This window comes from Physeter macrocephalus, chromosome 11 (genome assembly GCF_002837175.3).
Source record: "Physeter macrocephalus isolate SW-GA chromosome 11, ASM283717v5, whole genome shotgun sequence".
Lineage (NCBI taxonomy): Eukaryota > Metazoa > Chordata > Mammalia > Artiodactyla > Physeteridae > Physeter > Physeter macrocephalus.
In genome coordinates this window covers 95,046,570-95,068,412 of record NC_041224.1, presented here as the reverse complement: position 1 = coordinate 95,068,412, position 21,843 = coordinate 95,046,570, and the positions used below count along the sequence as shown (strand labels likewise).

At 49.3% G+C, this 21,843-nt stretch overlaps 3 protein-coding genes across 32 annotated transcripts in view; 1 reads left to right on the top strand and 2 right to left on the bottom strand.

Annotated features, from left to right (window-relative positions):
- Window positions 1–6,980, bottom strand: part of PPIP5K1 (diphosphoinositol pentakisphosphate kinase 1) — a 61,416-nt gene extending 54,436 nt beyond the window's left edge. For 12 of the 24 annotated variants that reach the window (XR_003681810.1, XM_028495384.2, XM_028495393.2 and 9 more), the window contains exons 1-8: window positions 6,943–6,980; window positions 2,833–3,007; window positions 2,206–2,401; window positions 1,669–1,759; window positions 1,358–1,443; window positions 904–1,058; window positions 664–771; window positions 46–207 (exon numbers count right to left, since the gene is read on the bottom strand). Coding sequence is in view for 23 of the 24 variants with exons in the window: in XM_028495384.2 (XP_028351185.1) it covers window positions 46–207; window positions 664–771; window positions 904–1,058; window positions 1,358–1,443; window positions 1,669–1,759; window positions 2,206–2,401; window positions 2,833–2,979 (945 nt within the window). In the remaining variant the exon portion in view is untranslated. Of the gene's footprint in view, window positions 1–45; window positions 249–663; window positions 772–903; window positions 1,059–1,357; window positions 1,444–1,668; window positions 1,760–2,205; window positions 2,402–2,832; window positions 3,008–3,290; window positions 3,387–6,942 lie in introns of those variants that run through there. The other 12 variants (XM_028495386.2, XM_028495394.2, XM_055088278.1 and 9 more) reach the window with 3 other exon arrangements.
- Window positions 6,981–10,261: 3,281 nt separating this feature from the next.
- Window positions 10,262–16,283, top strand: LOC102975860 (creatine kinase U-type, mitochondrial). Of its 7 annotated transcripts, none has more exons than XM_055088275.1 (10): window positions 10,262–10,392; window positions 11,289–11,543; window positions 12,184–12,382; window positions 12,584–12,679; window positions 13,061–13,282; window positions 13,428–13,513; window positions 13,629–13,752; window positions 15,388–15,522; window positions 15,714–15,839; window positions 16,038–16,283. In XM_055088275.1, exons 2-10 carry the CDS (start codon window positions 11,395–11,397, stop codon window positions 16,149–16,151), a joined length of 1,251 nt encoding a protein of 416 aa, XP_054944250.1. In that variant the 5' UTR covers window positions 10,262–10,392; window positions 11,289–11,394; the 3' UTR covers window positions 16,152–16,283. The 7 variants fall into 7 exon arrangements, with proteins under 7 accessions (XP_054944250.1, XP_007114268.1, XP_007114270.1 ...); XM_007114206.3 differs by having other exon boundaries at window positions 11,234–11,543; XM_007114208.3 differs by having other exon boundaries at window positions 11,213–11,543.
- Window positions 16,284–16,474: 191 nt separating this feature from the next.
- The window catches only part of STRC (stereocilin), an 18,427-nt gene continuing 13,058 nt past the window's right edge, over window positions 16,475–21,843 (bottom strand). The window contains exons 20-30 of the mRNA XM_007114209.4: window positions 21,424–21,559; window positions 20,815–21,011; window positions 20,530–20,620; window positions 20,157–20,313; window positions 19,376–19,545; window positions 18,584–18,739; window positions 17,745–17,887; window positions 17,405–17,553; window positions 17,078–17,175; window positions 16,834–16,981; window positions 16,475–16,638 (exon numbers count right to left, since the gene is read on the bottom strand). Of these exons, the coding sequence (XP_007114271.2) occupies window positions 16,550–16,638; window positions 16,834–16,981; window positions 17,078–17,175; window positions 17,405–17,553; window positions 17,745–17,887; window positions 18,584–18,739; window positions 19,376–19,545; window positions 20,157–20,313; window positions 20,530–20,620; window positions 20,815–21,011; window positions 21,424–21,559 (1,534 nt within the window). The 3' untranslated portion in view covers window positions 16,475–16,549. The remainder of the gene's footprint in view (window positions 16,639–16,833; window positions 16,982–17,077; window positions 17,176–17,404; window positions 17,554–17,744; window positions 17,888–18,583; window positions 18,740–19,375; window positions 19,546–20,156; window positions 20,314–20,529; window positions 20,621–20,814; window positions 21,012–21,423; window positions 21,560–21,843) is intronic.

Sequence of the window (21,843 nt, the reverse complement as noted above, 5' to 3'; positions counted from 1 at the left end):
CCACACACACACCCTCCCCTTCACCGCCAAGGGGACTTCCTCCACCTTAAAAGCTACGCAGACTTTCCTGGCCACCAGCTTTTCCATGGCAGTCAGCATGACTGGATATCGAATTTCTTTCCCCTCACTGTCTCTTTCGACCTTCCCATCCAAAGCTGGAGATTTTCTGGCTTCAGCATGGGCATAGTCTGGTCCCACTGTATACACCTGCAGGTACATAGCATCACTGAGTATGCCCACAGCTCACCCTGCATATGAGAAGACAATATGAGCACTATGTCTGTAGACTAGTTTCACAGTAAACAAAAACAAAAACAAAACAAACAAATCCCCAAGTTTTATGAACAAGGAGACTGACATTTTTCTTACTGAGCTCTACTTTAGTATAATTATGAAGGTTTCTCCACAGGACTCCAAAACTATTGCCTAGTCCTTACTAAGAAATAACTTACCAACAGTATTCCATTTTCCATGTCACTCTTGCCCTTGCTCTGACAGTGACAATGTAAATACCTACTTCCCCCACTTCTTACCTTCACCTGCATATGAAAGCCAATCACATTCATACTTTATTTTCTACGACCACTTCCATACACTTCCACTTGCTTCCCAAGCACCCCACCCCACCCAGACATTTATAACTTCTTAAGTCCCTGTATCCACCATAACCTTGACATCTGTGCCATCTGTTGGCATAAACTCCTCATAGATGTACGACCCTGTCTTCCGGACGCTGCTCTCAGGAGAGTAAACGCTGCTTCGGCTGCCAATCTTCAGGAGAAAAAGAAAGGAAAAAAAAAGTTGCCTCTAACTTGTCCCCAAATCCTCCAGCTTCCCTCCCCACAGCCTCATTCTCACCCTTCTACTTCTCTGCCTCCCCAAACGCCCAAATGTCTCCCATACCTTACGGAAGAGGCGCTGGCTTCCTCCTCCAGCTGAGCTGGGGTAGTAGATGTAAACATTGTGGTCCTCTGCACTCACTGGCTTCTCCACAAAGGGCTTGGGAAAGACGGCTCCATTTACCTCCACCTGGTCTTCACCCTCAATCAGGTTGCACTCTGAAAAGTAGGCGTGTGGTCATTCCTAGGGCCTAAGAATACTTCCAACTCCCACTTCTCTAAGTTGTAATCTCCATAACCCTCAAATTGCTATGACCATATCTTACTAATAGATATGGTAATTAATATCTATATAAGAGGTCCAAGGTTCTGTCCAAAGACCCATGGCTCTAGCTCTACCCATAATCCAGTCACCAAAGCCCCACTGAGCCGGGTGGTACATAGGAGACGTCTAGAGGAAGGAGAAGTGGGCTAAGTCATAGAAAGCAGGGCAGGACTGGACAAGGCCAGGTACTCACCCTCAGGCCGGGCAGGGTCACGGTTGAGCACAGCATATCGAGGCAGATCAATACCCTCCTCCTGCAGGATCCGGTACACCTCCCTCCTGTCACCCCCGAATAAATTAGCTGGGAGAGGTGGGGGATGGTGACCAGGGGAGAGGCTAGGGATTTCATTCATTCAGGAATTGGGAGACACCCGTGTACAGAACTCAAGAGGGTATGGTGCAAAAATTAAGCATGTTTGTTTGACTCTGCCCCTCCCAGAGTGGGTTCTCTAAACAGGCATGATCTCAGGGCCACCCATCCCACCAGTCAACAGAAAGCTATACCTATCCTGGATGTAATACTGCATAGCCAGGTCATTGATAAGAAAAGGGTTTCGAAGCTTGGAATAAGCAACAGCTTTGTCCAGAGGAAAGCCTGGGATGGAGAAAGGAAATAGAGAGACCAAAGGAAGAAAGTGAAAGAGACAGTGAGAAAACAGCAAGAGAAATAAACATATTAAAGCTATTAGTTGCCACTGAGCTCCACTACCCATCCAACCCAGCACTCATCCTCCTGCCCAACTTCCCAAGTCTAGAATATCCATCAGAAAAAAGTAAAACAGAAATTATTTTTAGGGTCCTTCCAAAGACCAATTCTGTCAGAGACCCTAAGAATCTTAGAGCTGTCTTGAGGTTCAAATATGGGCTTTAAACTACCCCCGGCAACTCCTCCAAGATGTAGGGAGAACAAACCCCTTTGCACTGTTCCCTAGTGTGTTGGGAAGAGCTGATGGCCTCTTTACTATTTGACAGCAAGAGCCTCATTTCCCAGTCCAGCATTCCCAACACCATTCCTTCTCATTTTCCTTCACACACACCAACCTTTGGAGTGGAAAGAGATGAGGCAGTGGCAGGATGGCCAGTTTTCCACAGGTTCATTGAGGATCACATCTTCTCCCAGGATGATAACAGTCAGGTAGTCAAATCTGCAGAGTCGCTCTAGGATTTGGGTCATTGGCTTGGACTTGGATTTCTTGGTCATGGCACAGATGCCAACAATGATCTGAGGTTCAGGAGGCTACAGAGAGGAAGTGCTGTCAGGTACTTCCCACCTAAACCATCCCTATCAGGGAACACTGTCTCATCTCCTTAGGGCACAGAGTTTCTTGCCAGGACTTTGGACCTATGGGGTTAAGGTTATCTCCTAACTTAGGCCTAGATTGGGGTACCTGCAGGTACTCCTACTGCCACAGTAGGAAATGTGTACTCGGGCAGAAGAGTAGGGGAACCAATAATAATGAGACAACAGGAGGAGGGCATAAGGGTAGGGGCTTCAAAGAGAGGCAATCTAACCAATCTCCACTGCCCTTCCCCTTAATCAGAATAGGGCCTGTTTATGACAGGGAGTCTGTGCATTTGGGAAGAATGGGGAGAGGTGTCTCCATCCTATGGAATCTCAACTATGACAGGGGTCCCAGAACCAAGTTACATCGTCTTCCCTGGTCTTACCACTTCATCCTCCTCATCCTCAAGGAGCTCGCTGTCACTCTCTTCTGTCCTCATGCCTATTCCACGGGTGCCCAGCCCCTCATCTCCAGCTCCAAGGAAGAAGTGGGCTGTGGCGCTCTCGCCCTCACTGGCCGGCAATGACCACATCCCCGCCGGAGCACCCACTCATCCCGCTCTGCAGTGGAGGGTATGTATCCCTGTTAGTTCAGAATCCAAGCCCCATGGCAGTGGGTGGGGATGGGGCATGGGGAATGAGAAAATAAGAGGGAACTACAAGGGGACTAGGGGAAACAGGAAACAAAGCTATGGTGAGAAGGATCAACAGGAAAGGAGGCATGTGGGCTATGACTTGAGATGACTAAAGATCCCTAAGAGAAAATCGAGGTCTCCCTTTTCCTCCCTGCTCACCCCACCCCCAACCATGAGACTGGTAAGAGGATCAGTAGATTAACCCTTACAGTGCTGGCATGTCCCTGATTCTGCCAGCAGGAAAAACCATTAACTCCAGCAGCAAATGGGAAAGGCAGTTCCTCATGGAAGGCTACTGTTGATTCCTACCAGAAGAGAAGGTTAGAGTGACATTTCAACTTTGGATTTATTCCAAAATGTTCCTGGCCCTTCTCCACTTCCCCACAGTAGTGTTGAACTCAGTGATTTAATTCAAGAGCAGAGGAATAAGAGAGTTCATTTGCCTTTGCTCTTAACCCCTATCTTCATTCCTACCAAGGATTAACTCAAAAAAAATTGACTGAGGGCACCCTATGTTCTAAACATTAAATCAGAACCTTAAAATCCCCTATGCCCCATCTCTCCTTCACCTGCTTTACCTTAAAAGAGAGATGCTCAGTTCCAGAAAATCTGTTCACGGAAAGAGGTCTAGTGCTAGTTGGGAAGTTGAGGATACAGGCATCCATACAACAGGCTCCAACCCATTCTCAAACTGAAATTTCAATTTTCTCTCTACCATCTCAGGGTACAACAGACACAAGGCTGGTCTAGCCCAAAGTCCTTCATACCAGAAGCTACAATGGAAAAAAAAATCCTGCCTAGAGCCATTATCAGTGAGAATATCTTAAGACTTAAAATTGAGTCAGAACAACCTGGCAGTTCCCCTTCTGCATCCATACACCTGCAGCAGTGGTTCTTAACCAACTGTGATTATACTGTGCAAAAGCACATTTGTCAGGAGACACTTTTGGTTGTCACAACTGGGGAGATGCTATCGGCATCTAGTGAGTAGAGGCCAAGGATGTTGCTCAACATTCTAAAATGCATAGGATATACCCCCACAGCAAAGAATTGTCCAGTCCGAAATGTGAGTGGTGCCAAGGTTGAGAAACTCCGCTGTAGAGAAACTCCCACATAAGAAGACATTTGCAAGGATGTTCATAACCTTATTGCTGGTAATGGCAAAAACCGAGAACAACTCAGATGTCACAAGTAGAAGAATGGATAAATATAATGTTGTGTTTACAAATGGTTGACTAACAGCAATTATTAAAAATGAATCGGGGGGATAAATTAGGAGCTTGGGATTAACATATACATACTACTATATATAAAATCGGTAAACAACAAGGACCAACTGTATAGCACAGGGAAATATACTCAATACATACTCAATACATTGTGTATATATATATACATATATATGAATCATTTTGCTGTACACCTGAAACTAACACATTGTAAATTAACTATATTTCCATTTTAAAAAAATGAATCAAAGCTATATATAACATGGACAGCTTCCAAATGCAAACTGCAGAAATATACATGCAGAACAATTCCACTTGTACAAATAAAAAATACTACGTATGTTTATGGCTGTATACATAATTAGAAGTATAAAAACAGATGGGAAAGAAAAACATCAAATTCATGATAGTGGTTACCTCTGAGCAGAGGGGAAAACAGAACTGAGAAGGATTCAAATGGAACCTCACAACCTTATCTATAATGTTTATTTCAATTAAGAAAACTCTGAAGCAAATATACAAAAGGTTAACATCTGTTAATACTAAATTGTGGGGATACGGGTATCTGTTATTTTTTTCCAAAAATGAAATTGAGTCACATCAGCAATTTTCTACATTCTGCAAAAGTTCTCAGAAATACTGACCAATGGCTCTAATGAAAGCCACAAACTCAAGTAAATGGAGTAATTTAGTCTTATAGATTTTTAGTCTTCAATATTTACTTTTCATATTTTTATTTTAAACCCTTCCATTACAAGTGAGTTTGCAGCTTTGATTAGAAAGTTATAGCTAATCTTTATATGGATCTTGACCTTTCTAGTCTTCACCATCTGCTTTTCTCTGTTGCTCAACCACCGTGAGGGCACAACATTCTCCTTAGGCTTAACATTTTCAGTTGTACACTGCAGGTCTTATACATACACACTCCTCCTGATTATAGCCTGTTTCCTTGAAATCCTTTTTCGTGACCTGACCCAATTTCCATGACTTGTGACATTCCCAAGGTCCCTGTATAGTTTAAGCAAGCAGAATTTTGTTGCACGCTTTATCCTTTCTCTGAAGCAGGAACTTTCTCTGTGTCTAAGATTCCTAACCCTCCACACTTTCTTCCACTAGGTCTTTCCTTGTTTTCTACTGAATGTACACTGTCACATTCTTGAAATTCTATTATAACTCTATAACAGGAGATGATAATTGAATGGCAAAGGAGAATCTGTTCACAAATATGGAGCTGAACAGAGATGAAAGGTCTAAATTCATAGTTAACAAAGCAGAAATAGAAGCCTGACAGAAATAGCTATGAAATAAGCCAGGATTTATTTAGATGTACCTCTGCGAGAAGCTGGGATTTAATGTGGTGTTCCAAGAGCCATTGCCCTGTTTTCTGTGCTCTTCTCCCCTTCCCCCTCTCCCCTAATACTTTGTTGCAAAAGAAAACTTCAGACTCTACAGTAGGCTAAAGGGCAGTCTTACTGGGGCCTGAATCAATGTGGAAGGGAGCGAGGGAGGGGAGGAAGGAGGAGATAGTATAATAGGTAAGGAGAGAGGGCGGGGCAGGTGGGCAATCTTCTCAGGAACATCTATGTTAAATCAGATCTAGAGAAGGGACTGAAGGGAGGGTAAACTGTGTAACTTCTTTATCCCTTAGAATTTAGGGCTGCTTTCCTAGTCCTCTAATTTCTTTAACCACCACGCACTTCTGCACTGGATGGAGGGCTCCATCAGTGATGAAAGAGAAAGGTCAGTACAGAGTCAGGCGGGAATACTTCCAACACAGTTAAAACTCCTCAGGCCACAAACACTATCTCCTCAACAGTGGACCCATTCTCTCCTTGATGCAGTTTTTAATGCTTCATACATACCCTCATCCTGCCACTGATGAACTGTGCTGATGCCCCTGTTCTCGGTATCAGCTCACTCATACTGCCTTCTTTCCCCAACTTACTAAAAGGACTCTTCATTGACTCCCCTAACTACTGCCCCCTCCTACATCACTAATCAACCGATCCAATCAACAATACAACGAATCCTCTCGCTCACTGACTCCCCAGCCTTAAACAGTTCTTCAAACCCTCAGATGAGTCACCACACTTGGTAACAAATTTATATGGAACCCTCAATGCTCCCCCGCACAGACTGTCTGAGAGCCACTCCTTACCGACCTGCCTTCCCTCCAGGCTCACCTCTCTCCTCTCTGCAACAACCCCTTCCTCCAGCCGAGCCTCCGGTCTGACTCCATTCCCACGCCTCCTCACACAGACCTGCCCGCCCTGACCCTCTCCCCGGCAGACTCCCCCTGGCTCAGCAGGGCCCCCTCTTCCTCACGCAGACCTTCACACGCCAACCTCTTCTCTCGCTGACCCCCTCCTCTCCGCTCTCCTCACTCAGCTCCGGGTCACGATTACCACCTCCCATCCCGACTCCTCTAGCCTTTTGCCCGCCCCCGCCTTCCCCGCCTCACTCTCCCTTCGCTGACATTGAGGCCTCTCCGCTGGGTCTCTTTCTAGAGCTGCCCCCAGCCGCTCCTAACCAGGGCCCTCGGCACCGAAGGAGCCCACTCTACCCAGTCCACCCCCTCAGATACCGCCCCCAGCCCCCAGCCACTCCCCCACCGCCCCCGGCCCTCACTCACCCGCCTCCCTGCGCTCGCGCACCCGAACCTGCCGGCAGCGACACCTGACAGCGGCCCAATCAAAGCACGACTTCTCTTCGGCGCCACCAATCAGCGGAGGGCGCGCACCGGCAGCAGAGTCAGGCTGCGTTGGCCGGCGCTTCTGCGCGGAGGATGGTGGCCTCTAGTGGTTCTGGGGAGGAAGTGCAACCTGTTGTTCTTTTTCTGATTTCTAACTCCGTCGCCAGAGTCCAGATGCTTGGTCTAGACAGAGAATTTCCAGTGAGACGAAGTGGGGGGAAGCAAGATGTAGAGGAAGAGGCAGAGTCTGTGCCATTGCACCTCCATGAGGACAAAACCAAGTCTTCTGTTCGTTTTGTAAAATAAAACGGGATATGATAGACGTAGAGATCCAATAAATGTACGTTGTAAATGTTAACGGACTAGAGGAGTGAAAAGGAGGCTAGAGACAAAAACAGAGACAGAAACAAATCAGAAAGTTAAGGGAAGGAAAAGAGACTTACTTATGGAGGAGACAAGACGATGGATGGACTTGGAAGGCTGAACTGGTGGATTCCTATCTCCACACTCTGCTTGCTGTCTTGCCTTTAATAGCTGTGCAGCCTTGGGCAAGTCATTGAACTTCCCTCAGCCCCTCTTTTCTCACCTGTGAGAGAGTGGGACTAGAAACCCTAACTCATAGGGTACTGATTATATGAAAGCATTTTGTGTATGTTTGTACTGTTATTATCTTTGCATCCTCACTCAGGTTTCCCTGGTCAAGACTATTCCAAGTTCTGTTAGCCAACGCAAGTTTGTGTGCCCAAAGCACAGTGAGGCCAAACAAACAGAAAGGCCGGAGTGTGGAGCAGAGAAAGGTTTATTGCAGGGTCAAGCAAGGAGAACAGGTGGCTCGTTCTCTAAAACCCCATTAACTCCCTGATGGTTTTGGGGAAAAAGTTTTTATAGGCAAAATTTGGGGTGAGGGCTGCAAGTGTGTGACTTTCTTCTGATTGGTTGGTGGTGAGGTAACAGGGCAGTGCTCCAGAAATCTGTTATTCAGCCTGAAGTTACCATCTTCCACGTGGGGGGGTGGGGTTAGTTCCTACAGAAGAACTCAAGGATATTGTTATGAATATTCCTCTGGGAGGAACCAAGATCCTGCTTTAATTGCTGCACTATAGTTTTTTGATTGTCCCTCCTGTGTTTCTGTATCCCTTCCCTTCCCTGATTAGCAACTGTTTGAACAGTTGCTAATCAGGGAAGGTCAAGGAGGCTGAATGAAGCCTATTTCCTACAAACAAGAAACGGGGTACACAGAAGGGATTTGTACCTGGGAGGTACCCACAGCGTCCTGCTCCATTTTGTCCCTAGTGTAAGCAGATAGGTTAGGGAGTCACTGGAGAAAGAGAACCAGGAATGGCTTTCTTGATATAAGAGAACCCATTTTGACCTAAGCCATTTTGTGATATAAGCCTGGCCACAATGCTTGCCCTTGAACAGGTCTCAGTAATTAATGATCTTAAGGGAGGGAATGCAGAAACAAGGGAGGAGCGGTCAAGAAACAACAGTGCAGGGCTTCCCTGGTGGCGCAGCGGTTGCGCGTCCGCCTGCCGATGCAGCGGAACCGGGTTCGCGCCCCGGTTTGGGAGGATCCCACATGCCGCGGAGCGGCTGGGCCCGTGAGCCATGGCCGCTGAGCCTGCGCGTCCGGAGCCTGTGCTCCGCAACGGGAGAGGCCACAACAGTATGAGGCCCGCGTACCACACAAAAAAAAAAGAAACAACAGTGCAGTCTTGGGGCAGGGCCCTGATTTCTTAAAGGACATACATAATAATTCATCTTTGAGCCTCATAGGTTCCTGCTCGGTTTCACCCCTTCATGAATATGCATGTATCCTTAGCTGAAAACTTCCCAGATTTTGCTGTTCGGGGAGACGCTGCTTTGGGAGAGATCCCTGGTGTTCTCCTTACTTGTGGCACATAATAATAAATCCTTCCTTCTCCTGATCTTTGGCTTGGTTGTGTCTATTGGCTTGACACCCACCAAAAGGTGAACCCAGTTTTCAGGTAACACAACTGCGGAACTCCATCTATTCTCTGATTATTGCTGTCTTACCAGGAGAAGAAGGAACTGATGGACCTGGAAGAGAGGTAATTAGCTACTAAGGCTACCCACAAATGAGGAAGAAAAGAAAAGGAGCACTAGGGAAGCCTGAGAGGAATGAATGAAATGAGAGTAAAGGGATGGAGTGGGGTCTCATCGGTGAGGCCAGCAGACAATTTGAAGGGAATTTCTTTTTCTCAGATACTCTCCCTTAAGATTAACAAGTATCTTGCTGTCTTGTGGGTACACCAAGGTAATGATACTGAGCAGGGCCCTGTGGGGCTCCTGGGCACAGACTTTCTGTGTCCCCCATGTCTTTGATTATAGGAAATAGCCTTCATTCAGCCTCCATGACCTTTCCCTACTTCCAATGGGCAGGTTCAAGCAGTTGTTAATCAGGGAAGTGAGAGGATGCAAGACAAGAGAGAAACAGTCAAGAGAAACAATAGTGCAGCCTTGGGGCAAGGTCCTGGTTCCCCAACAATGGACACACACAAAGTTATCTTTGAGCTGTTTTGCAGATGCTGAAACCCCCTCCAGGTGGGTATGCTGCCCACAGGCACGTAGACCCCAGACCAGCTGGAGCCTGAAGGTTGATGTTGCTGACTCCTACTTACCTCACCACCAACCCATCAGAAGAATGCAAGCCCAGTCACTGCCTTTATCCTTATCACCTACCCCCTGACCACGAGCGCCCCGACTAGAAGACCACTCCCTATTCCACGGGGAGGGGGGCACAGTTCTTGAGGTGCTAGCCTGCTGTGTTCCCTCCAAGAATAAAGCTACTATTTCTTTCTCCTCCAAAACTCTGTATCTCATTTCGGCATCCGTGTACAGAGAGCCAGTATTTTGTCATCAATACCTGAAAGAATGGGCTAATGCCACCATGCCTACCCCATCTTAACTGACCCTCCATACTGAAGCTCACATCTCTATTTCAGCTCCAAGCATTCATTCTCCTTCCGCCAGGACAAAGGTCAAGTCATACCCAAGTCACACTTGGGAGATATGGGAACAAAGCCCTCTCAAATATGAATATGCACCTTGTGAGGAGAGAGGAGAAGGGACCAGGCGGAAGGCAGAGATTCCTTGGTGACCCTATGCCCTTGGACACCCCTCCTTACAGTCTGGATTAAACAGCATTAGGGAGCCAAGAGAGGAAACACATGTGGTGGTTGGGGACCTGTGCCTGCCTGTTTCCGTCCTACACCTCGTCCGTCATCTCACCACACCCTTCACGTCACCTTACACTCCCCTTCAGATCAGGAACTGGGAGCTTCACAGAGCGGGGAGAAGGGAGAGGAGGAGAAGGAAGATTAATAATTCCTTGCCCGACTCCAGCCCCACGCCCAGCACAAACAACAGGTAGGCAAGCCTGCCAAGAATACTCAGAGGGAGTCCTGTGAGCAGCAAACTGATCGGAGCCTGGACAAGACTCTGAGAAGTAAAAGATCAAAGGTGGAGTAGGAGATGGGGAGGAGGGCAGAGGAGGGGGACAAGTGGGGGATCCTGAGAAGTGGAGGAAGGACAGAACAGGGCTTCAGACTTGGGGGCAGGGTGGTGGGGGGCGACACAGCACAGATGGGGTAAGAGTTCATGTTTCCCTGATTTCTCTCCGGGAATCCTTCCACAACCTTATAAGGAAAGCACAGGTGTGACAGGGAGGAGCTTTGGTCCTCTTCCTGGTTCTAAGGAAAAGGTGACCTTGAGCCAGCTGGTGTCTTTCTCAGTGTCTGCCAGTGTGCTTTCTCTTTGTCGTCCTCTGGTATCTGTGTTTATTCCACGGTTCCCCGAGGCCGCCTCCCCTGGGAAGATGGAGAGGTTGCTGAGGCAGGCCGAAAAAACGAGAAGAGTTTGGGTAGTGTCACGCTTTCACACCCACAGGGCGACGAAACGGGTTTCCTATTAAACCGAGAGGCTTAGGGGAAGGGTGTTCGGGTCTCGCCTGTCCCCTTGGGTGCTGTCCTCTACTTGGTGCTGAAATCTGGGCGACCTCATCTCAGGTGGGCCCGTTCCTCGGCCTAAGGCTGCGAATCTCCAGTCCCCCTAATCTACCTGGTGGGTGGTGCCTGCCCTCTGCCCCCGCACACCTAGGGCCGTGGCAGGCGGGAAGGCGGAGCCTGCATGAGCCCCACCCCCGGAGACTGCAGCTCTGCTTCCCTCTCCTGCGCCCGACCGCCGCTAGCTCATTGCGGCTCTCCTGCAGCCTGCTCGGCACCGGCTTCCACTCCCGCTCCAGCCTCCCTCCATTTCGGCTCCAGCCTCGCACCCACCTCCGGCTCTCAGTCAGCCTGTTTGCATCCTCCCTCCCGGTTCCTGCCCTGAGCCAGCTCCTACTCCAGGATTCCGTAACCAGATCCTCAAACCATGGCTGGTCCCTTCTCTCGTCTCCTGTCTGCCCGCCCGGGGCTCAGACTCCTGGCTTTGGCTGGAGCTGGGTCTCTAGCCGCTGGGTTTCTTCTCCGCTCGGAACCTGTTCGAGCCGCCGGCGAACGACGGAGGCTGTATCCCCCGAGGTATCAGTGTCTCAGGCGCCCGGGTGAGGGTGGGGGTGGGGGACGGGTAGGTGCTGACGGGGATGGAGATGGGGACCTGGGCAATAGAGAAGGGCTATAGTCACGAAGGCTCTGGAGTACAGGCGCTGGAGTACAGGCGCTGGACAGTCTGAAAACCTCAGTGGGGTGGGGATGGAGGCCAAAACCATAAGGTGAAAGCATTCCTGAGGACTTGGAGCCCGCAGTTCCCACCCGCAAGGCCAGCTCTGGCCCTGTGAGTTCTGGCTGCACCTACTCTGCCCAAATTCCTAATTGAGAGACCAGGAACTATCCTTTCCGCTCTCCTCCATCTCCTTTTCCTGCTGTTCTCTCCCGTTTCCTGAATTCCCCTCCTTAGTCTTTCCCCTCCCCCCATCCCTAATGTTGTGTCCACGGGAGGAAAGAACTGAGCAGATCTGGGAGAATTGAGCCTCCAGCCAGAGGAAGCTAGAACTCTTGGGAAAGAATAGATCCTGAAAGTCCCTGATGAGATTACCAAGGTTTAGCCTCCCTCTAACCTCCCCTCCTCCCAAGGAACAAAGCCAGACATGCTCCCAGCTGAGTGCACTGGGTCTAGGCCCCCTGTGCCCTCCCTCCATGGTTACTGGTACCCCCTCCCTAGTGCTGAGTACCCAGACCTCCGAAAGCACAACAACTGCATGGCCAGTCACCTGACCCCAGCAGTCTATGCCCGGCTCTGCGACAAGACCACACCCACTGGTTGGACGCTAGATCAATGTATCCAGACTGGCGTGGACAACCCTGGCCACCCCTTCATCAAGACTGTGGGCATGGTAGCTGGTGATGAGGAGACCTATGAGGTAGGGGGCCCACAGAGTTTCCCCGGTGACCCAATTCATCTCCCCAGTAATCCCAGCTCCTTTCCCCCAAAGACCTCACTTTCCCTTAAGATTGGACTATCCATACTCATGTTTTCTCACCCAGTGAAATCAGTCCACAACTAAAGCTTGGGAAGGGATTCCCTCTCCTTAACCACCCTCTTCCTCTGAACTGCCCCTCAGGTATTTGCTGAGCTGTTTGACCCTGTGATCCAAGAGCGACACAATGGATATAACCCCCAGACGATGAAACATACCACTGACCTGGATGCCAGCAAGGTAGGTCGAATATTCCACTTCTGACTTGCATTGCCTTATGTACAACATTCTGTTTCTTCAGTCCCTTCAACCATAATTATACCCTGACTCATAGTCATTATACTGCTGAACTTTTAGTCTCAGTGTGGGGAAAGAATTGTATGTTCAGGAGCAGCCTCTGTGGAGAGGAGAGGGCAGATGAGAATGGCCACCCCCCCAAGGTGGGCAGGTTTGGGGGAGGGTTTACAATGCCCCTTCAGTTGGAGTGCTTGCCCAATGGGCTTTACCTTCCAGTGCAGGCAACGAGGACCCCTCTAGTCCTTAAGGTCTCTCCTTCCCGAAGGCCCTCAGCTCCCATCCACTGTGTTTCTGTGACTTACGTTAATTTCTCTGATTCCCCAGATCCGTTCTGGCTACTTTGACGAGAGGTATGTATTGTCCTCAAGAGTCAGAACTGGCCGAAGTATCCGGGGACTCAGCCTGCCTCCAGCCTGCACCCGGGCAGAGCGACGAGAGGTGGAGCGTGTTGTGGTGGAGGCACTGAGTGGCCTGAAGGGTGACCTGGCTGGACGCTACTATCGGCTCAGTGAGATGACAGAGGCTGAGCAGCAGCAGCTAATTGATGTGAGGGGCTTTGAGAGCGAGCTGGGCGGGAGGGGCAGATGGAAAGAAGAGTCAGGGGAAGCTGGGCCGGATGAGGTAGATGGGCTCTGAGAAGCCCAGGGGCTACTGTGAGGATTCTTAACCCAAGTCCCTTTACTCTCCCCAGGACCACTTCCTGTTTGATAAGCCTGTGTCCCCATTGTTGACCGCAGCAGGAATGGCTCGAGACTGGCCAGATGCTCGTGGAATCTGGTATGAGGCTTAGCTTATAGGGTACCCCTGCCCCTATAAGTGCCCCTTTTTTTCTATCTCCCCCAATTCTTGCCTTGCCTCTTAATCCCTGTCCCTCCCTCTCTCCTGCCTTCAGGCACAACAATGAGAAGAGCTTCTTGATCTGGGTGAATGAGGAGGATCATACACGGGTCATCTCCATGGAGAAGGGTGGCAACATGAAGAAAGTGTTTGAAAGATTCTGCCGAGGCCTCAAAGAGGTTGGAGAAGAATGTATAAGGGAACTAGGTGGGAGGACTTGAGGAAAAAACAAATTTAAATAGGTAGATTGACCATATAATTTATCAGCCAACCCAGGATACTTTTGATGGTGAAAAGGATCACCACCAATCACTCTAGGACAAGAGGTATAAATCAGAACTGTCCAGGGAAAACCAGGATATGTGGTCACCCTAAGAATAGGAAGAGAGAAAGAATGTCAGGAATCTAAGGAAGTAAATAAAGCAGTTGCCAAATAATGCAAAGAAGGAGTAAATGAGATGGTGGCTCAGTGCCTGGGGGATGTGGTGTGGGATGGTGGGATGTGCAGATAAGGAAAAGGTTTAAGCCTGGATGGATGTAAGGAGTGAGAGATTGGTATGTTCATGATTCTAATGTAACCACCCAGTTGGGAGCCAAGGTAGGCCTTAACTCTGGATTCGGTCATTCTTGCTAAAGTAGCATGTCTAGATTTTAAGCTGAGAGTAGGAGGGAAACCAGGGAAGGTGGAGGATGGAATGGCCTAAGTTCCAGAATGCGTTGCTCTGCGTGAGGAGTTGAACTGAATCCTCAGTCCTATATGGATTAGGTCTCCATATTCAATTCGAGATTACAAATCCCCATAAACCCAATCCTTATTGTATGTTCTCATGTATACAGTTCTATTTTTAACTTGTAAAGGGAGAGAGCTCCTCTTCCGTTTAGATCTTGGCTGGGAAGTTTCTATTATTTTTAGCAAGTAATAGGTAACATTAAATTATATGCCTTAGTATTCTCATCTGTAAAATTGGGAGAGTAAGACTTCCTACATTTTAAGTTGTGGGGTTTAAGTGAGATAATGCATGTAAAGTGCATGGCCCGTAGTAAGTGCTCACTAAGTGTTAACTGCTGTTACTATTCTAGATGGAAGAATTTCCCCTTGTTCAGCATATACAATATCCCCCTACGCCATGGTTCTTTCTGAACTAGGAAAAGCGTCCCCCTTACTCAGGTTAGGTAGTGGTCTTCATGTCCATCAACGCTGGCAGATCTCCAGTCTCTTCAACTCTGATAGTTATCTTCATGATTAGGATGCTTAAGTGAAACAAAAACATGCTTCCCACACTCCTCCCCCACCCTCCACAACTATGAATCCGGCTCTTCTGCTCCATTTTCACCTTCCTCTTGCTTTCTCACATGTGCTCTTTCCACAGTTAACAGGCTCTCTTGCCTCTTCCTGTTGCAAAGCCTACAACCTCATTTTCTGGCTGAAAGAACCTTCCAAGCTCTAGGCTCATTAGCAAAGTAAAGACGTCAATGCATGCAGAACTCATTGAATAATTGATCTTTTCTCAGTTCAGTTTACCACCTCTGTTCATCTCCCTAGATCATCCTTAATGCATCATTCCCTCAGGTTTCTCTTCTTCCACGCAGGATATTTTTGCACAATCTCACCATTATGGGCTTGCAACATCAAAATTATCTTTTATGCATGATAATAATGAGCCATTTCCACCAAAAAAAAAAAAAAAAGCAGTGTCATTCTTTCACATCCCAAGTCTTTGTTTCTAGACATATTTCTAGAGTTCTTATGGGTCTAGCTAAGGGAAGGCTAGCATATCCCTGACTTTTCACTAACAGAGCCCTTCTGTACTCAGGTGGAGCGGCTGATCCAGGAGCGTGGCTGGGAGTTCATGTGGAATGAGCGTCTGGGATACATCTTGACCTGTCCGTCTAACCTAGGCACTGGACTTCGGGCAGGAGTGCACATCAAACTGCCCCTGCTAAGCAAAGTAAAGGAGTTGTGGAGTTAGAGGGTTGTGAAGGGGGAAGGTGGCTGTGTATGGGTGGGAGGGATTGGGCATTTTGGAAAGGAGCACACATAGTGTAGCTAAAGAGCTCTGAGTGGGTTCAGGGCTCTTTCAGGTCAGACCCAGTCTCTGCCTCTGTTGACCCTGCCCCCCAATCTCTATCTCCCCTCTAGGATAGCCGCTTCCCAAAGATCCTAGAGAACCTAAGACTCCAAAAACGTGGAACTGGAGGAGTGGACACAGCTGCCACAGGCAGCATCATTGACATCTCTAATTTGGACCGACTGGGCAAGTCAGAGGTGAGATTCTTAGGGATTTGGGATAGGTCTGTGGGGGTTGAGATGTGACAGGGAGTGCACCTCAGGCATGTGATAGAATCTGAAATGAAATTCAGGTTGAGTGGGGAGGAAATTGGAAACGAGTTCCCAGAGCAGCCAAATCAGTGCGGAAGAGAGTCAGATTGTGGGAAGCAGAGATCAAGGGTTAGTGTCCTTCAGGTGGAGCTGGTGCAGCTGGTCATCGATGGAGTAAACTATTTGATTGACTGTGAACGGCGTCTGGAGAGAGGCCAGGATATACGCGTCCCTCCACCTCTCCTCAACAAGCATTAACTCCCATCCCCAGCAGATGACTCAAGCCTCCCAGGACCTCTGCCATTCTAACAGTGGCCCATTCTCCTTACTCTGGATGCCCCCTTTTCCCCCTCACTCCCTCTGTCCTAGTAAAGACTCCTGGCTACACTCCAGTTGTGTTATTTCTAATGGTGGGATGAGGAGGAAGTAGCCTCCAGAAGAAAAAAAACGCAGTGGGATTATTTGTGATGGAAAGAGACTCCAGATATGGCATGCCAGGAACACTGATTCTCAGGTGGGTGGAAAGCATAAGCATTTTACCCATATTCCTCATCAGCTTCCTGAGGATAATTAGATTGCACTTCCATTTGCACTTTATTCATTATTACTTAAAATGTCTTTCCCAACAATCTCTCTCTTTAACTGCAGAGACAGGCTCATAGCAGGTTGCCAAGGAAGTAGATGGTCAATGCCAGGGCCCAGGAGGGTTGTGACCAGTCCTGGAGACCCCAGGCTGTGCTTCGACCTATAATGAGACAGAGAATGGAAGGAATATCACAGCTCTGCTCCACAGGAGCCACTGATACTTGGAAACTATCTGCCTGTAGACACCTTCACTCCAGGATCTCCTTGAAGGGTTCTGTGAGCCAACCAGTACCAAGTTAGGGTTCAGATTCTGGGTCAGGAGTTGGTGGGTCAAGCTGTGCAGTTGGGAACTCACCCTGCTGTTCTGGGGTCTCCTTCCCCTCATACTGGGCCCATGCAACTGCTCCTCGCTGCTCAGGACTCAGAAAGGCCATCTGCTCAGGAGTGACAGCCACAGCCTGAACACTGGTGAGACTAGATAGCTGGGTGGGGCTGAACACCACCTAGGGGTGGAAGCAGGAATCAGGACATCCACTGTAGCCCTTGTTGGGCCCTGGCTCTCTTGTGGTCACCCCAGACCCCACTCCATCAATACTTACAGCAAATTTCTGAGGAGGGATGACAGAAATGGCCAGAGGGGTAAGGCCCTGGATCTGTCCTCGCAGCAGTGCTGAAAGAGCCAGGTCTGGGATTCCAGCTGTTGAAGCAAGTGGGATGGGCATGCAAACGTTATCTTACACTGGCCTTCTCTAGCTAATCCCAAGGTATCCTACCATAGACCTTCCCCAACACATCTCCAACCTCTTACCTAAATGCCTTCTCAGACTCCCACCTTAAGAATTCCAGAGCAGTCCTCCAACCAGTCCATCCATGGTGTGGAAACCAACCCCTGACAACCAGCAGCAGCAGTGGCCCAGTCTCCCTACCTGCTATTGTACCAATTTCGGTGAAGATCTCAGGCCCCCAGTTACTGACTGGGCCAAAACCACCAGGCAGCACAAGGCGCTGGGCCAGAACCTCCAGTTGCTCCTCAGAACACGGGAGATTCAGGTTGCCCAGGAAGAGAGCTGCTTGGCTGTGGAAGAGTGGGAAAGAAGGGAGAAGGATTCAGCCATGGTAATAAGGGTCCGTGGTCATGAGCTGATGGTAGAAATGGCTTCAGGTGAGATCCCTTCCTCCATGGGACCACTTCTACATGATCCTTCCCTCCCCAGTGAGCCCACCTTTCCCTCAGCACCACCACCCACACCCTCCTCCACAGGTGACCTAAACTCCCAACTGCTGATATGCTGCAGCTCCTCTGGCCGAAGTCCACAGAGCGTGTAACCCAGTGCAGTCAGGTGGAGGAAGTCCAGGTGGCTCACGTGCCGACCACTCTGCTTCAGGAAACTGGAGACCACAACCCGGAGCTGGGGTGGGGGTGGAGGCCACAGGATAAGGAGAGAAGTCATGGATGGGCAACTGCTTAGGGAAGGGACAAGTGCTACTGGATTTTTTATTATTTAGACCTGAAGATCCAGGCTTCCCTGGTGGCACAGTGGTTAAGAATCCACCTGCCGATGCAGGGGACACGGGTTCGAGCCCTGGCCCAGAAAGACCTGACATGCCGCAGAGCAGCTAAGCCCATGCGTCACAACTACTGAGCCTGCACTCTAGAGCCCACGTGCCACAACTACTGAGCCCTCGAGGCAAACGCACCGCAATGAAGAGTAGCCCCCGCTCGCGGCAACCAGAGAAAGCCCGCGCACAGCAACGAAGACCCAACGCAGCCAAAAATAAATAAATAAAATAAATAAATTTATTAAAAAAAAAAAAAGACCTGAAGATCCAATGGCCATGGAAAAGGTTGAGGATCCAAAATAGAGAAGGATGGAAAAAAAGAAGGCCAAAGGGAAAGGAGGCAGAAGGAAGTATTATGTGTCCAGGGCCTCAGAGTGAATAAATCACAGGGTTCCTAAGGCTACTAGTATGGGGTATTAGGAAAAGATAGAAAGAATGGCCAGGCAGGATCACAGGAAAGAAATTCCTTGGGCTTTAGATGCCCTAGAGGCCTGTATCTGTGGGATGGGTGTTTGGAAGGTGGTAGAGAGGAGAGAAGATGTTACCTGGATGGAGCTCCAGCCATCTATCTGCCCCAGGGTGCTCAGCACACCCCAGTCCACCAGGCTCAGCTCCTGTAGTTCCCTCTCTCCTAGACCTATTAAGAGCCGACCCAGCTGCAGGATCTGCTCAGGACGGAATCCCCAGGGGGGACCCCACAACTAGAGAAAGAGAGGAAGAGTGTGAATGGAAAAAGCACTGGATTAAGAGTCAGAATGCTGGGTCTTAGTTTTGCCTCTGACCTTAGCTGTGTAACTCTGGGCAAATCACTTGCCTTCTCTGGGTCTTTACTTTCTTCAACTGTAAAATGAGAGGACTGGATTAAGGTTCCTCTGACTAAGGTGTTACTGAAAGACTCTAGAGTCTCAGTAGTGAAGAATAGCAGACTCCAGTCCATGAGTTCTACACTCTTACGTGCACCAGACTCTTGGGGTTTGGGGGCGGGCGGTGACTGTTAAGATGCAGATGCCCAGACCGCATCCTCAGAGATTCTTCTTCCGTGAGTCTAGCATGAGATCCTTGAATAAGCATTTAAAAAACCTGCTCCCTAGATGATTTTGATACACGCTAAAGTTTGGTAACCACTTCTCTAGGCCCTCTACCCATTTCACTAGCTTCCTTCCATCAGTATTCATCCCCTCTGACTTCCTACTCAGGATCCAAACCCTCTAATTCTTTTATCTCCTATGTCCCCCACCCCTCACCCAGCTATCCATTCCCTTGTGTTCCACATCACACCCAACCAGCTTCCTCATGTTATTCCACCTCCAACCCCAACTGGACTCTCCATCACTAACTTGTTTTGCTTTGCCCATTGCTGCCCGTAGTTCCTCAGGCCCAAGTCCTGGGTCTTCTGCAAACAGTGCTAGGCAGTCCTCAAAGTCTAAAAGCTCCATCTCTGCGATCTGGGTTGCAGACCAGGCTGATGGGAATGTTCCCCGTACATCTGCACAATTTGGCACAGGTTCTAAAGGGGGAAGGCAGGGCCAGGGGGTCAGTGTAGTACTAAAGTATGCCCAGAGAGATAGCTATAGATGGAATGACCCCCCCCCCAACCTTTGAAGGACAGGGCAATATGGGCAGTATGGCTCAAGGGATTACTACAGTGTGAGATTTATAGGACTCGATATTAGAACAAGTGACTGGAGAGGACAAGCCCCTCATTGTATAGATGGAAGACCGACGGGGTTGCTCAGGGACTGAGTGGAAGATCTAGATTAGAACCCAGGTCCCTAGCCCCACAGTGTCACCTTCCTCCATCCTAAGAGTCTTCCCAGCAGAGAGCTCCATGCTTAATCAAGCCTAGAGCTGAGTCAGCTGTTAACAGGGATAAGAAAGCAGGAAAAGGGGAGTCCTGGGCTAAAAATATAATGAGTTATAAATTCCCACAGCTATAGAACCCTAGAACTAGAAGAGACCTTGAAGATCATCCCTCACACCTCTGTGCTTTATAGGTTAGAAAACCCCAGCCTAGAGAGAAGTTATACAAATCTGCTCAAAGGGCACAAGTCTGACTGCATTGTTGGATACTCTTTCCTGTACACCATGCTACACGTATGGGCATGTGGGGGGTTTCACCTGGGAGATCCTCTGCGGTGGGCCGCACAACCCCAGCTACCAGGGCTGCTTTCTTGGCAGTGAGCTGTGGCCCTGCACACAGCTGTCCAGCTCTGCTCTGCTCCCAGCTCTGCTGCTTTTCTAGGAGCCTCTCCAGGGTCTCTGGGCCCAAAGCCTCCTGGGTGAGAAGGTAGAAGGAGGGTGGGCAGAGCTGGGCAGGTCAGGGCCAGCTGCTACAGCTGTAATTCCAAAGTCCTGTCTCTTTTTAGCAGTCTCCCCCTGCTAAATTCGGGCTTCACACCCTTTGCCCTCAACCTCCTTGGTCTTAGCTCCCTGGAACCAGCTCCCCAGTCTCCTCTCTGCTCTTACCCCCTCCCTCATTCCTTCACCTCACCCTGGGGATCAAGGAAATAGCCTCGGGAGACAGAGTGAATACTAGGCGTCCTGCTTGCTCGACTTCATCCTGGCTCCATAACTCTGGTTTCCTGAGGGACAGAAAGAAGATCAGGGGTTGAGATGCTGAGTGAACTGTGAGGAGAAGGAAGAGGAAAGACATGCTGGGACTGGGGACTCAGGGCTCCAAGGACCTCAAGCACATTGAATGGGCTGCCACTGATGAGGGTGGTTGAGAGGGTGGGTGAAGGATGAGTTAGAATCTGAAGTTCCCGGAGGTCCGTACCCAAGAACAGGCTCCTGCAACAGCAGCCATCCCAGCTCTGTGGCAAATGGCTCTCCTAGGCAGATGCCCTGCAGCTGACTGAGATGGGCCAGCAGGATCTGTAGGGGGATCCGTCGTGTGCTCTCTATCCCCAGGAATCCAACCAAGGGACCCAATGTCTCCAGCACTTCCCTTGACACTGTTGTCTCCTTTGGAGCCTGGAGAGGGGCATCAGGCCTTGGGACAATGCACCGCTGGCTCAGAGGACCAGTCTCTTTGATCAAGACACCAAGACCTTTGACCTTGCCTCCCTCCAGCTCCCAAACCAAGACCCTATGAAGTTCATTGCCATTGTTCACTTTTCTAAACAATGAGCCCAAATAGGAGCAGGCAGGAAGACTGGGAGGTGGAATCCAAGGAATTCCTTATACTCCAAGGGATATGGACAAGAAACATGAAGCAGACTATCGAGGAATAGAACCCAGAGGTAGATCTAGGGGCTAAGGCCTTGTAGACAAAAACCTGTTTGGCAGCAAAAGTTCAGGTCTGGGCCTAGAAGACAGAGAGCATTGTCTGAGTGGTAAGAATGGCCCAGGCTACAGTTCTGAGTCTGATGGTGTGGACTCTTACCAAGTTTTGTAGTGCCCTTTCTGCCAGGGCTGCCCGGTGGAGTGGGGTCAGTGCTAGCAGCTGCTCTGGAGTGCCTCGTACCAGCTCCACCACCAACATAATGGATTCACTGGACAGTCTGTCCATCAACTGGACCCTATAGCAGTTTGACAGTGGGGGGACTCAGAATTGAGCCAAGTTGAGAAGGGACCACAGAATGCCACATTGCCCAGACAAGAGGTAACACTAGACCAAACCCTGTGGCCCTGGAAAGGAAGCCCCAGCTCCAGTTCCCACCACAGTGCTTGCAGGGAGAGAACAAAGGGGGTGACATACTTCCAGTCTTCTTCTTTTTTTTTTTTTTTGTGGTACGCGGGCCTCCCTCTGTTGTGGCCTCTCCCGTTGCGGAGCACAGGCTCCGGACGCGCAGGCTCATTGGCC

Bases quoted from the DNA above. Each gene is read 5' to 3' on its own strand.
- LOC102975860 (XM_055088275.1), top strand. From the start codon at position 11,395: ATGGCTGGTCCCTTCTCTCGTCTCCTGTCTGCCCGCCCGGGGCTCAGA. The intron at 13,283-13,427 runs GTGAGGGGCTTT...TACTCTCCCCAG, and splicing joins AGCAGCAGCAGCTAATTGAT to GACCACTTCCTGTTTGATAA. The intron at 13,753-15,387 runs GTTGGAGAAGAA...TTCTGTACTCAG, and splicing joins TCTGCCGAGGCCTCAAAGAG to GTGGAGCGGCTGATCCAGGA.